A 14,644-nucleotide genomic window follows, 5' to 3' on the forward strand; every position below is an offset into this window, starting at 1 on the left:
GGGCTCTGGACGGTGGCCGTGGCTGTCCCGGGGTGGCCCCCTCACGTCTGTCCCCTCCCCACAGGACGTGGGGCTGCTTGAGTACCAGCACCACCCCCGAGACTACGCCTCGCACCTGTCGCCCGGCTCCATCATCCAGCCGCAGAGGAGGAGGCCCTCGCTGCTGTCCGAGTTCCAGCCCGGGAATGAGAGGTGAGCCGGCCGCAGCCTCCTGTCCGGGCCCGCGGAGCCGTTTCTCAGATGGGGAAACGGAGGTCGTGGGGGAGTGGGAGCCTGCAGGGTCGTGTCGTATGAGGGGTGTCAGGCTGTGTGTCTGCCCTTGTCCTGGTGTGGCCCTGATGGGGACAAGGATGGGGACGTGAGGGAAGAGGGACACGGCTCTCAGACTCCCGGCGTGGGCCTGCGGTGGTCTCTGGGGGTGTGGAGGGTGACCACCCGGATGTGGGGGAGCAGGGCCGGGTCACGGTGGGAGGGACGTGTCCTTACCTGGGTGCCCCGGGGAGCCCCTTCCTTCCCTCCCTTGTCCTCGCCTGTTCTCCGAGTCCTTTTTCTGCCCCTCAGCTGGCAGGCGGGGCCCTCTGGTGTCCGCCCGCTGCTGGGCCAGCCTAGCTTTCCTTAAATCCCGATGGGATGAGCCGGTGTGGCAGGGTGGGGACCCAGTGAGGGGAGGGCCGAGGCCGGAGCAGGGCCCCAAGGTGCTCGAGACAATGAGAGCACTAATTCTAAGAGTCCCGAGCATCTGACGTGTGCCGGCAGGGTCTGGGCTGTGGGTGCTCAGCGGGGCCCTAGACAGACGGCCCTGCCCGCGGGGAGCCCACTGTCCATCGGGAGACGCACCACAGGCACACACACATGGTGGCTCCAGAACGAGGCGAGTGACTTGTCACCTCCAGGGCGGGAAGGGCCGCTGTCTGGCCGGAGTGGCCAGGAGAGGCCTCTCGGTGGAGAGGCGCCGGGCTGATAAGTAGCCGGCCGTGCGGAGAGCCGGGTGAAGGCATTCAGGCAGAGGGAGCAGCAGGTGCAAAGGCCCGGAAGTCTCTGCCCGTCTCCCTGGCCGTCCCCTCTGTGTGTCCGAGTGTCTTCTGCTCCTCTTAGAAGGACACCTGTCATTGGATTTGTGGTCTCAGCTTAATTACATCTGCAAAGCCCCCATCTCCAAATAAAGTCACTCCTGAGGTTCCGAGTGGACGTGAATCACGTTTAAATGAGAAAACCACGTGCTTCCCGCGAGGCCCCTGGTGACTGTGCAGCTGTTGGTTCTGAGATGCGCAGAAGGGACGTCTCGTGACCCTTTGGCAGGAGAAGGGCTGGAGGGCCTTGCAGGGAGGGGGAGCACAAGAGGGTGGCGACCCTGCCCCCAGGTGATGCCAGCAGCACGGCCCGGCCCACATGGCAGTCGGCAGCATTCATTCAGCCTACACGCACTGATTGAGCACCTGCTGTGTGCCAGGGAATGAACAAGCAATGAACAAGACAGGTGAATGTCCCTCCCTCCTGGAGTGGACATTCTTGGGTGGGGTGGGGGCAGGGAGGCAGCCAGCGAACACGCATGAACCAACAAGCACATGGTGGGGGCTGAAAGGAAAAGAGAGCAGGTGGTGAGATGGGCTGTGGCTGGTGGGTGGGGAGAGCGCTCTGAGGAGGAGGCACCGTGGGCACTGAGACCTGCGGAGAAGAGGAAGCATGGGAGGAGCTGGTGCAAGTGTTCCAGCCGGATGCCGGGCATGGGCAAAGGCCCTGAGGCAGGAATGCGGTGGGCCAGACCGGGCAGGGCATGAGGGTGAGGGGAATGGTTCAGTCAGATCCTATTCTACGTTTACTGGAAAAAGCATCAACCTGAAGAGCGTCCAGCAGGGCAGTGTTTGGGCTTTCTGGTCAGGAGCTGTAGCTGGCGGTGGAGGCTGGGGGTCCTGGCTCTGCTGTGTGTGCTCGGGCAAGGCCGTGTCCTCTCTGGGCCTCTCTGCACACTGGGGAGGAGTGTTGAGAAGAGCCAGTTGGGAGCGATCAGGCTGGGCAGCTCCCATGAGGAGGGCGCGAGGCCAGGTTTAGCAGCAAGAGCACCGTGATCGGCTAGTGATGTCTGCCCCGGTGGGTGATGTGCAGATAGCAGCGTGTGTGATTATCTGTGTTGGACCCAGAGAGGACCTGACTGTGCCCACGAATCACCTGGGATCTTGTTTAAGTGCAGAGTGGGACTCAGGAGGTCTGGGGTGGGACTCAAGATGCTGCATTTGTCACCAGCTCCGGGCGGCACTGATGCTGCTGGTCCTGCGGCCACACTCGGGGTGGGCAGTGGGGCGTCAGCAGCACAGTCTCTTCCTGTGCACGTAGTCGAGAACGTCGCCTTGGAGGAGGACGGGTCTGCGTGGGTCCTGCCTGGCTCTGTGCCCGTGGATGACGGGCTCTGCTCTCGCGGGGCCGCAGCAGGCATGGTGCACAGTAGGGCTCGGCGCGAGGGCGGGAGGGCAGTGGACGTGACCCCCGGTGCCTGTGCCTCCCGCAGGTCCCAGGAGCTTCACCTGCGACCCGAGTCCCACGCGTACCTGCCTGAGCTGGGCAAGTCGGAGATGGACTTCATCGAGAGCAAGCGCCCCCGGCTGGAGCTGCTGCCCGACCCCCTGCTGCGGCCCTCAGGCCTGCTGGCCGCAGGCCAGCCCGGGGGCTCCGAGGACCTGGCCAAGGTAAGGCCTGGTGCCATCGGGGGCTCCTCCGAGGATTCGGGTTCTGCTGTGACCGCACTGGGTACAGGGAACGGGGTGGCTGTGCCAGGTGGGGGACAGCTGGGGCAAAGGCAGGGAGGTGGGACCGAGCGCAGGGCGGGCAGAGGTTGGCCAGCCACAGGAGGGGCTGGGGAGGAGGCTGGCTCTGGGGACCGTTTCTTGGCTAGAGAGAGACGGCTTCCGCCTGAGTGTGTCCAGCCTGTGGGGCCACCATGGCCCCCGCGCCCTAGAGGGCTTTCATTTTACTCCACTTTAAACCGGAAGGTTGAGCTGAGACGGTGTCGGGAGAATGTGCATAGATTAAGCGCCTGTGGTTTGCTTCTCCTGCCGTCTCAGTGAACCTCAGGACAGTTGAGTCTGCAAGCTTGTTTCGGCTCCATTTTACACGGAGGAAGGCGACTGAGGGGCCGATGGAGGGATCGCAGCCAGTGGCCTAGATGCTCTGTCCCCCAGGGTCACCCGAGCTGTATGTCACTGTCACTGCCTGGGGTGGGGCGGGGCCGGGGGCCAGGTGACGTGCTCATCCTTGGCAGGCGGCTGCGTGATGGATGCTCCTCGCGCCTGCGCTGAGCAGCCCCTCAGGCTTCTTCGCACCGCGGGACACACATGAGCTCATTTTCAGCCTCCTGGCTGCTGGGTGAGGTCAGCGCGCATCTCAGTGCAGCACTGCTGGGGGTGGCGACTGGGAGCCAGGCAAGGGAGGGAAGTGGCCCACTCGGGCCTGCTGGATCCTCCTCTCTGCCTGACGCCAGATGGCGTTGAACGGTGGGATTTCAGGCCAAGGCAGGTCCTTCATTGGGGGGCTGGCATGAAAGGGGCGTCCCCGTGGTGGTGGTGCTGACCACAGTTGACGTTAAGTGAACACTGACCGCATGCCGGGTACTATGTGAAACACAAGTGTCATTCCCCTGTCTTCTCGGCTCAGTGAAGCCCCATCTGCACCCCCTTTTACAGAGGGGGCCCCGGGCTGAGAGTGGAAGTCACTGGCCCTCGTCACTGGGAAGTGGGGGGTGGCCCTGAAGCCCAGGCAGCCCGGCTCTGCAGCCCTGCCCACCAGGCCGTCCTGCTCAGACGTCTCCTGTGGTCCCCCCAGTGGGCCGCCCGTCTCTCTCCTCCCGGGCCTGCCATGCCCCCGTTAGCCTCTCTCCTCCCGGGCCTGCCATCCCCCCGTTAGCCTCCCTCCTCCCGGGCCTGCCGTCCCCCCTTAGCGCCTGTCTGTCTTCTCCTCGTCTCCTGCTGCTCAGCCTCCTGGGAGGGACGGTGCCCTTTGAAAAGCTGTCCCTGCAGGGATCTTGGGTGGATGGGGGGGGATGCGTGTGAAGGGGGTACGGGGCCGTGCTGAGGGCCTGCTGGGGGGACGCCTGGTTTCCTCCTGCGGGATCAGAGCCCCTGGTGCGCCCAGCCCCTGTGCTCATGTCTGGTTCTGCCCGAGGGGTGTCGCTGGCGAGCCTGCATCAGGCCTCTGGTGCCCCCAGCCTGCTGTCCAGGAGCGGGGCTCGGGCCTTGTGGGGTCTCCATGCCTCACGGGGCTCTGTGACCCCTACTTGTCCCTCCCTCCTGCGCCTCCCTGGGGAGCTCCCTCTCCCTCTGGTCTTTCTCTGTCTGTCTCTCTCTCTGTCTCTCTGTCTGTCTGTCCGTCCGTCTCTCTCTGCTCTTCCTGGGCCCCGGGGCTGCGGGGGAGTCCTGAGCCCAGTGTAGGGGCCTGGCTGGACCGACTGCTGTAGTTGCTCCAGGCTGTTAAGCGCACTTGGAAGGTGTGAGCAGATTTCGGGTCGGGGAGGGAGCCAGGGAAACAGCTCCGAAAGCGTTCAGGTGTGTTTTGCGTCTGCTGTGTGGAATTCAGCCGGATGCGAGAGACAGGGATTCGACAGGATTTTTTACAGTCCCCCCTGCCCCCGGCTGTGTTCTTTTTTCATATGGAAATGTTGTTTTGTGATGCTTCCCTGCCCCTGAGCCTCTGGAGTCTCGTGGCATCAGGGGTTCCTTTGGAATTCACCAAACTTTGTTTGAGGGGACTTTAGAGTCGTCACCAACAGCACCATTTCTGAAAGACCCTTTGTTGGCTGAAAGGGACAGGAGACCCATGTCAGACTGGCTTAAACACGAGTCCTGGCTCATATAACTGAAATCCAGGGAGTTCTTGGCTTCAGGCACAGCTTGACCCGGGTGACATGATGTTATCAGGTCCCCATCTCTGTCCACCTCTTTTATTTATTTAGTTATTTATTTTATTGTGAAATTTTTGTTGTACGTTATTGTTTGTCAGTCACCATATGAGTGCATTTCTGCACCCCTTGTGCCCACCCCCCACCCCCCTAGCCCCTGGTAACCACCAAACAGTTCTGTCTGTGCGTGTGTTGGTTTATCTTCCACATATGAATGAAATCATGCCTTGTTTGCCTTTCTCTTTCTGGCTCATTTTACTTAACATAATACCCTCCAGGTCCATCCGTGTTGTTGCAAATGGGTCTGTCCACCTCTTGGCTCTGCCATTTTCCGCGTGGTCTTGGTGGGTTAACAGGAAGGCAGGACTCCAGGCCTTCCTCTTTCCACGATCAAGGCTAGCAAAGAGAGAGCGTACCCTGTCTCCACATTTCTAGCCCAAAGCTGTTTTCCTCTTTGCCTTTGAGGGGGCCCGTGCCCGTCCTGGAACATGTCATTGTGACTGGGGCCCCTTCCTGGAGCAGGGTGGTGGCAGGGCCTGAGGGAGCCTCGGGGACCCTCTCCAGCCCCAGGCTTTTGCTGCCTCTGTGTCTTAATTTTGCATCATGAGTTTTTCTTTTCCACGCTGGCCTGAATCTCTACACCGAGGGCCTGTGACGGGGTGAACCGTGCCAACCGCCACCTGGTGACGGGCGGGGTTGTCGGTTGGTTGTTTTCCTCCTGCGGGTTTGGGCTGAAATGAAGGCCAGTGGCCGTCGAGAGAACCATCTGGAGGCCCAGTGGCCGAGCTCCTCGGTCCCATTCCTGGAAAACCCAGCACAGAGGAAGCGCCCTCTGCCCCCTGGGTGTACATCTTCTGTTTAAGTTGAGGTGAAATTAACCGTGTTAAAGTGGTCAATTCAGTGGCATTTGGTACATTCGCAGTGTTGTGCAACCACCACCTCTACTAGTTCCAGAACATTCTCATCACCCAAGGGAAACCCGTCCCCATCAGCACTCACTCCCCAACCCCCTCCCCCAGCCCCTGGCCACCACGAGTCTGCTTTCTGTCTGAATTTGCCTCTTCCGCACGTTTCGCGTCAGTGGGATCACACGCGTGTGGCCTCTTGTGTCGGCTTCTCTCACCCCCATCACGTCTTAAGGTTCGTCCACGCCGTAGCGTGCGTCAGCGCCTCCTCCCTCTTCATGCTGGAACTGTGTTCCGGTGTGTGGACGGACCACGGTTTGTCTGTTCCTCAGTGCACGAGCCCGCTTGTGTGTTTCTGGTGAGAATAAAAGCTAAACCTGAAGCCGCAGAAGAAGCCGGCTTGTGCCCGGTGAGAATTGAAGGAGGAGTTTCCAGCAGCTTTTCCCACAGTTCCTAGCGGTTGTCCCCTGCGCCATTTAACCCTTGCACTGCCCCTGTCAGCTTTGGGGATGGAAACCTTCTTTTTGCTAATGTCGCTTTTGAGAACTGTTGCCGGGTTGGATGGGCAGTGTTGGGGTGTCCCGGCCCCCAAAGCGTCTCTGTCCACGGACCTCATTCTTGTCCTGTTCGTCTCCTTTCTTGGCCCCGGGGAAGATCCCTGGGGAAGTTGAGACGTTTCCTGCAGCAGGTAACCGGAACCGTGTCACCACCACCTTGTGTCTCAGGAGCCCTGAGCCATGAATGAGGCTGCGGGGAGAGCCCAGCCAGGTGCCCCGGGACACGGAGGGCAGGGCTGGTCTCTGGCAGGGGCGGGGGAGGTGGCGAGGGAGGGGGTCTGATTTCAGCCACACGAATGAGGAGTCGGCACCCCGGGCAGAGGGGACGGCTTGTGCAAAGGCCTGGAGGTGTCAGAGTGTGCGAGGTGAGGTGCCCTCGGCCCCTGTGTCCACCAGCTCGACCCTCCTGTGGGGGAGCAGTTAGGGCCCCCCACACACACACTCCTGAGTACTTTTGGGGAACTTTTCTTCCACACACGGTTTTGCCTCTAATTTCTGGGGTCCTGGACCCTGGAGGGGATCTTCTTCTCACTTTGCTGCCCCACCAGGCAGTTCTGTGGGATGAATGACTGCGTGGCCTAGATCCTGTTTCTGCTGTGGAAGCCCCTGCAGCCTGCTCTAGTGTCCTGCCCTCTCCGGAGAGTTCCGACTGAGGCCTGGCCTCCTCCCTCTCATGCCCTCCAAGCCAGGGTCCATCGCTATGTGGTTGGTGACGTGGGCACGTCATTGAAGCTCGCTGGGCTTTAGTTTCCTCATGTGGAAAATGGGGGAAAGAGCATTCCTACCTCCCAGGGTGTTGGTGACAATTATGTGAGTTAAGACGTGTGAATTGTTTGGAGGGGAGGTCGGCAAACTGGCCCTCAGCTTGTGTTTGTAAATAAAGTTTTATTGTCACACAGCCACCCCCGTTTGTTAGTGTCTCGTCCGTGGCCGCTTCCCCAGTACAGTGGTGGGTGAGTAGTTGGACAGAGACCGAAATGCAAAGACTGAAACATTTTCCCAATATTTTTCCCGGCTTAGAGCAGCGGCCGGCGTGTGCTCCGGTCCTGTTTCTGCATCTGGGCAGTGGGGCTGCAGTGGGGGTCTGGTGGGTGGCGTGTGCTGAGGCCTGGGCTGGGCTGAGCGTTGGGGGCACCTGGTTTAATTCCTGGGGCATCCCTGTGGAGGGGGCCTGAGCGGCGTGGCGGGCCATGTCGGGCCGGTTGAGGGAATTGAGGCTTTTCTGCATTTCCCCGAGGGTCCGGGCGTGTAGAGGGCCTGGGAGGCCCACTGCAGCTCTCCCCGTGCCTCAGGTGGAGACTGTGAGGCCAGGAGGCGACCCACTGTGGTCCGAGACCCCTGGGCCCTGGGCCTCGTGGGGTCTGTGTGCGTGGGGAGGGCCGAGACCCGGGGGTGGGAGGTGGACGGATGGTGGCACGGCCTCTGCTAGTCCTGGGGGGCACTCGGCAGCCCCCGGGGCTGCCGTTGTCCCGGGGAATAATGTGTCCTCTGTCCTCTGGTGCAGCTGCCGCGGGGCAGGGAGGCGACGCCTGGAGCCCCCCGGCCGCCTCTGCCAGCAGCTGCCGGCTTGGCCTTGAGGACGGGCTGGGCGGGGGCGGGGGTGGGGGCGGGTTCCGGCGGCTGCCAGGCCTGAGCTCTGGGGCGGGACCATCCCAGCCAGCGCTGGAGCAGCGCCTGCTGCATGCGCGGCTCTGAGCTGAGCTCTCGGCACGCGCTAACTCGTCAAGCCACAGCAGCCTGGGAGGTGGGGGTTGCCCCGTTGTACAGATAGGGAAACCGAGGCAGCCAGTGGTCGCGTGGTCCGCTTGTGGTCATGGAGTTGGGAAGTGGCAGAGCGGGCGGAGATGTGAGCCCAGAGCCGTGCCGGTGGGCCCTCCGGAGGCGAGGACCGGGGTTCCCCTCCTCCCCGGCGTGTCCCCAGCGCAGCTTGGGGCTCGCTAGCCTGTAGTGGGTGAAGGAGTCGATGGCTACCCAGTGAAGGGCTCCTTTGTTTGTTCAACACCTTTTTGAGAACAACGTTATGACACAGAGTGATGCTCAGAGAACGAAGAGCGGAGAAAGGCTAGTGAATAAAGAGAAGAAAGTGAAGGTGCCCCCTCCCCGCTGCCCAGATGACTACATCCGACAAGCCTGCACCCCTTTCTCGGGGTTTTCCTGTGTGTGTGTGTGTTTTCTACAAACCGGCTTTGCACTGTGTATGCTCTTCTGTAACTTGCTGGTTCGGACTGAGCGTGGTGAATAAATGTCCATGGAGGGTCAGCCGAGGCCAGGCCTTGGGGGGACGGAGGCCAGGGGTCCTGGTGTCTGTTCTCGGGGATCTTGGTTTGGTGGGAGGACACAGGGTGAGTGGAGGAAGAGAGAGGCTCGTATGGGAAGAGAAGAGGGAGGGCTTCACGACTTAGGGGGGCTGGGAGGCCTTCCTGCAGGAGGACAGAAAGGATCTGAGCTTTGGAGGATGGGCGACGGGCTGGGAAGGGTACACCTGGCGGAGGACCAGTGAGGGCAAAGGCGGGAGGTGGAGTCGGTGCGCGTTCCTGTGACCGGGACGGGGGGCTGCCAGATGTCCGGTGTGCTGGGGCCTGAAGTCAGGGCTGGAGTCTGGAGGTGTGTTGGGGGCGGCTGGCTGGGGGTGCCCCCCATGCTGAGCCCAGGCCTGTTTCTTCTCCGCCGCAGGACCGCAGCCTGAGCGGCAAGCTGGAGCCGGTGTCTCCGCCCAGCCCCCCGCACGCCGACCCGGAGCTGGAGCTGGTCCCTCCGCGGCTCTCCAAGGAGGAGCTGATCCAGAGCATGGACCGCGTGGACCGGGAGATCACCATGGTGGAGCAGCAGATCTCCAAGCTGAAGCGGAAGCAGGTGTGGGCACCGGGGGTGGCGGCCCTGAGCCGCCGGTCCAGCGGGGCGGCCGCGCAGAGAGCGCTGGTAACGGCCGTGCGCACGCGCCGAGCCTCGCCTGCCTGCTGGCTGGTTCCGTGTCCTTTACGTTTGTTGGACGAGGGCGCTGTCTTGTCTGGTGCAGTGCTGTCCAGTGAAGGAAATGCTCTAGGTCTGTGCTGTCCAGTGGTGGCCACTGGCCATGTGTGACCGTTGAGCACTTGAAATGAGCCCAGTGCGGCCGAGGAACTGAACCTTCAGTTGAGTTTAATTAGAATGAAACAAAATTTGCACTCGCATGGCCCGTGCAGCTGCCGTGCTGGACAGCATGGCGAGGTCAGAGGTCAGGATTTACGGCCGGGCTGCCCAGGTTCAGGTCGAGTTTCTGCCCCTTCCTGGCTGTGGGGGGTGGGCGGTTATTTCTCTGTGCTTCGCTGTCCTCATCCAGGTGAGGGGCAGCCTCCCCTGGCCCCGGCCCTGGCATCTGAATGGGCCGGGCCTCCTCACTCTCCTCGGAGCAGTCACCTCTCTGAACCTCTGTTTCCTTGTCTGAAAAATGGGCACAGGCGTGCCACCACCTCACAGGGTTGTGAGAAGGGAACAGAACAACGTCATGTGGTTAAAAATAAACCCACCTTGTGACTGGTGAAACCAAAGAAAAGTTAATGTAACTCTGTGTAATATTAATTTTATAATTGTATTTTTAACGTTAATTGATAGTCTGCCTTTTCCCAACTCTCTTCATGGTTTCCTCCCTGGCATTATTGGGGTTTCTGCTCAGATGTCCCCTCCACAGAGAGCCCTCCCCAGCCTTTTACAGGAGCCCTCACCCCCCAGCCGTCCTCCATCCTGGGGCTCAGCAGGTCCAGCCAAATCCGGCTTGATGCCTGTTTTGGTAAATAAAGATTTGTTGGCACCCGGCCACGTCCGTTCACGTATTGTTTGTGGCTGCTTTCTCGACACAGAGGCAGAATCGAATGGTCACAGCAGAGACCATGGGGTCGGCGGAGCCAAAAGTATTTACTTCTGGGCCTTTGCAGGCAGTCTTTGCCACCTCTGGCACCGCCATTTGAGTTCTATGTGTCCTGCCGTGGTCCGGCATGGCCTCCTCCCGCCCCATAAGGCCAGGGTCCTTGTCTCCCTCTGGACTGCCCTGCCCCAGCTGGGCGGCACTAGGAGGTGCTCGTTCAAACCATTGAGTGAGTCGTGTGACACTGTCGTGACCTGGGGAGCGTCCGGCTCGCCCCTGGGGGAAGCAGCTCACACTGGTCCTTCCGGGTAAGGGACTGTGGGCTCCCTGTCGTCAAGGGCCCGCCGTGGCCACTGTGGGCCGCAGAGTAAAGGCCGATGCCAATCTAGGGCCCTGCAAGTGGGTCTGGGAGGAGGGACGGGGGAGGGATGGCATCATCAGGGCTGTCACTTGCAGGGAGGAGCTGGGACTTGGGGACGGTCCAGCAGTGGGGCCAGCCAGTGAGGCTCGGCTAGCTGTCCCCGCCCTGGGGCAGTGGGTGGGCTTCTAAGATGGCGGCCCAGGCGGCCCGAGAGAGGCTGGGCCCCGGTGGGGTCAGGCCAGCATCGCCAAGCCCAGTGGAGTAAGGGCACCTCCGGTTCCTTCGGGCCTGGCTTTGGGAGGAGGCCAACGCTACAGGTGGTGTGGACACGTCCGTGACTGCGGCTCAGGGCAGCCCTGGAGAACCAGATTTTGTTTTAGTTCCACTTTGGCATTTTCCTTGAGCTAAAATCCACAAAACATAAAATGACTCCTTTTGAAGCGAACCATGCAGTGGCATTGAGCAGGTTCAAGGTGTTGTGCAGCCGTCACCTCTGTCTAGTTCCAAGACGTTTTCCTGACCCAGAACGAGACGCCGCGCCCATCCTCAGTCACTGCCCGCTCCCTCCCCCAGCCACCGTCTGCTCTCTGTGGGTTCGCCTGTGCTGGACTCGTCGCGTGAGTGGGGCGCACGGCGTGGCCTCTGGCGGCGGCTCACCCGCCGTCCTGTTCTCGAGGGCCTGCGCGTCCTAGCTGTGTCGGCGCTCCGTTCCCGGATGGCCGACTCGTGTTCCGTGTGTGGGTGGACCCCGTTCTGTTCATCCGCCGGCTGGCGGTGGGCACTTGGGTTGTGTCCACCTTTTGACTGTGGTGACCGGTGCTGCTGTGGACATCGTGTCAGGTTTTCTTTGAGCACCTGCTTCGGTTCTTCCCGGTCTGCACCCGGGGTGGAATTGCCGGCTCCCCAGGCGACTCTGTGTTTAACTCTTTGAGGAGCCGCGAGACTGTGCCCACAGCAGCTGCCCCATTGTACCTTCCCACCAGCAGTGCACAAGGGTCCCGATTTCTCCACGTCCTCATCAGCTCTCGTTGTTCCCCTTCTTTCTATCACAGCCGTCCTGGGGGGTGTGAGGGGTCTCACGGGTTTGATTTGTGTTGGACAGCCGGTTTTATCAAGCTGTGTGGTCTAGGGACTTCATCTCCTCTGATCCTCAGAACAGCCTTAGGGGTAGGCGCTGTTCCTCCCGGCTTTCTCTGAGGAAGACGCTGAGGGTCAGAGAGGTCCAGTGACTTGCCCAGGGCCGCAGAGCTCGTGAGCGATGGAGCGAGGTCGGCATCTGGGCCTGACAGAGTTCTTTTTTTTGTGAGGAAGATCAGCCCTGAGCTAACATCCATGCTAATCCTCCTCTTTTTGCTGAGGAAGACTGGCCCTGGGCTAACATCTACTGCCAATCCTCCTCCTTTTTTTTCCCCAAAGCCCCAGTAGATAGTTGTATGTCATAGCTGCACATCCTTCTGGTTGCTGTATGTGGGACGCGGCCTCAGCATGGCCGGAGAAGCGGTGCGTAGGTGTGTGCCCGGGTTCTGAACCCGGGCCGCCAGTAGCGGAGCGCGCGCACCTAACCACCAAGCCACGGGGCGGGCCCGACCTGGCAGAGTTCTTAGCAAGGTCTCTGTGCGTGTCTCAGGGGCCTCAGGAGGGGCCCTCACTGGGCGGGGAGAACTCTCCTTCCATCTGCCCTTTCTGCCTGTGAACTTCTTCCATTTCTTCGCTTTGTCTGTTTTACACTTTTTGGAAGGATTTTGATGCTTTGCCAGTGCTGGCTGCCCCCCTGGAAGCCGCCACCAGAGGTCGCTGTGGGGCTGAGGCAGCTCGGCTCAACTGCCAGGCCTTTGTGCCGGCAGAAGCCCAGACTGGATTTTCTGGCTCTTTCCGTGCTGCTGTCCTCTTGGCTGCCTTTTTGGTTCATAATGGTTGCTCCACGGTCACGGACAGGTTGTGTGTGCATTACCAGCAGAGAGCAGTGTTCTAATCTCACCCAAGATGCCCTGTCAGACTGCACACCTGCGCCTTGGCCTCCTGTGTGACCCTGGGCCAGTGTCTTAAGCTCTCTCTGGTCTTTGTTCATTTTTGGTTTAAGCAGATGCAGCATGAAGGGATGCCCCTTATGGTGTTTGCAGGAGGAGGGCCCAGGGTGAAGCCCCCAGGGCAGGTGACGATGACAGTGATGATGAGGAGAAGCTGCTCGCTGGGTGCTGACTGCTTTGCGTGGCTCAGCTCAGTTAATCCTCATGCCAGCTCTCCAGGGTAGAAACTTTAATTGTCCTCATTTTCCAGATGAGGAAAGCAAGGCTCAGAGAAGTTGAGTAGCTTCCCAAGGTCACACAGCAAGTAGGTAGTAGAAACAGGGTTCCAGTCTGGACAGTGTGGCTCCAGAGTCTACATGGCCTCTCCTGATGTGATGGTGCCGGTGGTGATGATAATGGATAAAAACGGCCGGCCTGTAGTGAGCCCCAGGCTGCACTGTGCGGGCATTAGCTCATCCTTTCCTCACCCCGCCCTATGGGGAGGCACAGCAATAGCCTCGTTTTACAGATGGGGAAACTGAGGCACAGCGGGTGAGGCTGCCTGCATGTGCTCACATAGTGATGTCACCAGGGCGGGATTTGAACCCGGGAGGCTGGCAGCAGAGCCTGGAGGCGGGAGGTGGCCCCGGGCCGGGCCGTCCCCGCGTGAGCCGGGGCCTCTCCGGAGTCCCGGGGTGACTCAGAGGAAATGGTGAGCGGCAGCCTGACTTCCTGTGCGCGGCCAGCAGCCCGGGTGTGGGGGCCGCCTCCTCCTTCCGCCCGCCGTGCTCACCACGCTCTCCCTTCCCGCAGCAACAGCTGGAGGAGGAGGCCGCCAAGCCGCCCGAGCCCGAGAAGCCCGTGTCGCCGCCGCCCATCGAGTCGAAGCACCGCAGCTTGGTGCAGATCATCTACGACGAGAACCGGGTACGCCCCGTCGCCCACTCCCCGGGGCCCCCGCCGGGTGGGAGGCGGGTGTCACCCTGGAGGGTCTGGCTCTCCCTGGGCCTCGGTCTTCCTACCTGTGAAATGGGGGCCTGTGACCTCCCCCCCCCCCACAGACCTGGGTTTGTGAGTCGGGGAGGGGGCAGGGCGGCCAGTGGAGACTCGTCTTGGTGTGGCCGTGGCCGTTATGCTCAGACGTGTGGACTGGGTGGCCTGTGGCTGGCCTGGGGGATGCAGCATGGAGACGTGGGCCTCGGTCGCGGGAGAGCTTCAGGGGCCCGTGGTCAGTGAGGGATGGGCAGTCACTGAGGCACTCGGGGAAGACAGTGGTCATATTATTATCAAGAACAACAGCGAGCATGACTGAAGAGCTGCTCCTCCTCGGGCGATGGGCACTCCTAGGAGGGTGGGTACAGTAATCGTCTCCATTTAATACAGGGAGAAACGGAGACCCAGAGGTTAAGTGACTTATCCAAAGTCACACAGCTGGGAAGTGGTGGACCTGGGATTTGAACCCGCGGGCTGTTGGGATCCAGGGCCTGAATGGTCAGCACGGGCCTCTGCTGACATTTAGCCCAGAAGGGCCTTGGGATGGTTGAACACAGGGGCTGTGGGGGCTGTGGAGGCTCCGGGGATCCAAGGCGGGCAGCTGCTGGGCGTGTGGGGGGGCTCAGTCGCTGCGGGGGGCTCACGGTGCCCAGAGCAGAGTGTCTCCAGGGGCTGAACCTGCAGGGCCTGAGCTGCCCCGAAGCAGACCCTGGTATCTGGTGTGGTGGTGAGCTCCCCGTCATCCCCATCAAGCTAATGAGAGCTCGGCTTCCCTGATTTCCAGTTGACTCTTTCCAGGTGTGCTTAGGGCCTGTGTGTGCTGAGTCCCCTCCCTTATTTTACAGATGAGGAAACTGAGGCCCAGAGAGGGACTGGTCCTTGTCTGAGGTCACACAGTGACGTGTGACAGATGGGGGATCTCTCCTCCCTGCCTTGGCTCCTCTGGTCCCCCTCCTGCCCAGGGCTCCTAGCCACCCTTCCCAGCCTTCTCTGCTGTGGGATCTGCCCCTGGCTGCCAGATCAGTGCCCAGAGTCCAGATGGGGCTGCATGTCTGCTCTGGAGCCTGGGAACACGTGGTTGGGCCTGTGGCTGTAG

At 61.1% G+C, this 14,644-nt stretch overlaps 1 protein-coding gene across 1 annotated transcript in view; it reads left to right on the forward strand.

The window, feature by feature from the left end:
- Positions 1-14,644, forward strand: part of NCOR2 (nuclear receptor corepressor 2) — a 215,602-nt gene that overhangs the window by 74,639 nt on the left and 126,319 nt on the right. The window contains 4 exon segments of the mRNA XM_058531253.1: positions 65-192; positions 2,504-2,681; positions 9,021-9,200; positions 13,369-13,482. Of these exon segments, the coding sequence (XP_058387236.1) occupies positions 65-192; positions 2,504-2,681; positions 9,021-9,200; positions 13,369-13,482 (600 nt within the window).

This window comes from Diceros bicornis, chromosome 35, assembly GCF_020826845.1.
Source record: "Diceros bicornis minor isolate mBicDic1 chromosome 35, mDicBic1.mat.cur, whole genome shotgun sequence".
Classification (NCBI taxonomy): Eukaryota; Metazoa; Chordata; class Mammalia; order Perissodactyla; family Rhinocerotidae; genus Diceros; species Diceros bicornis.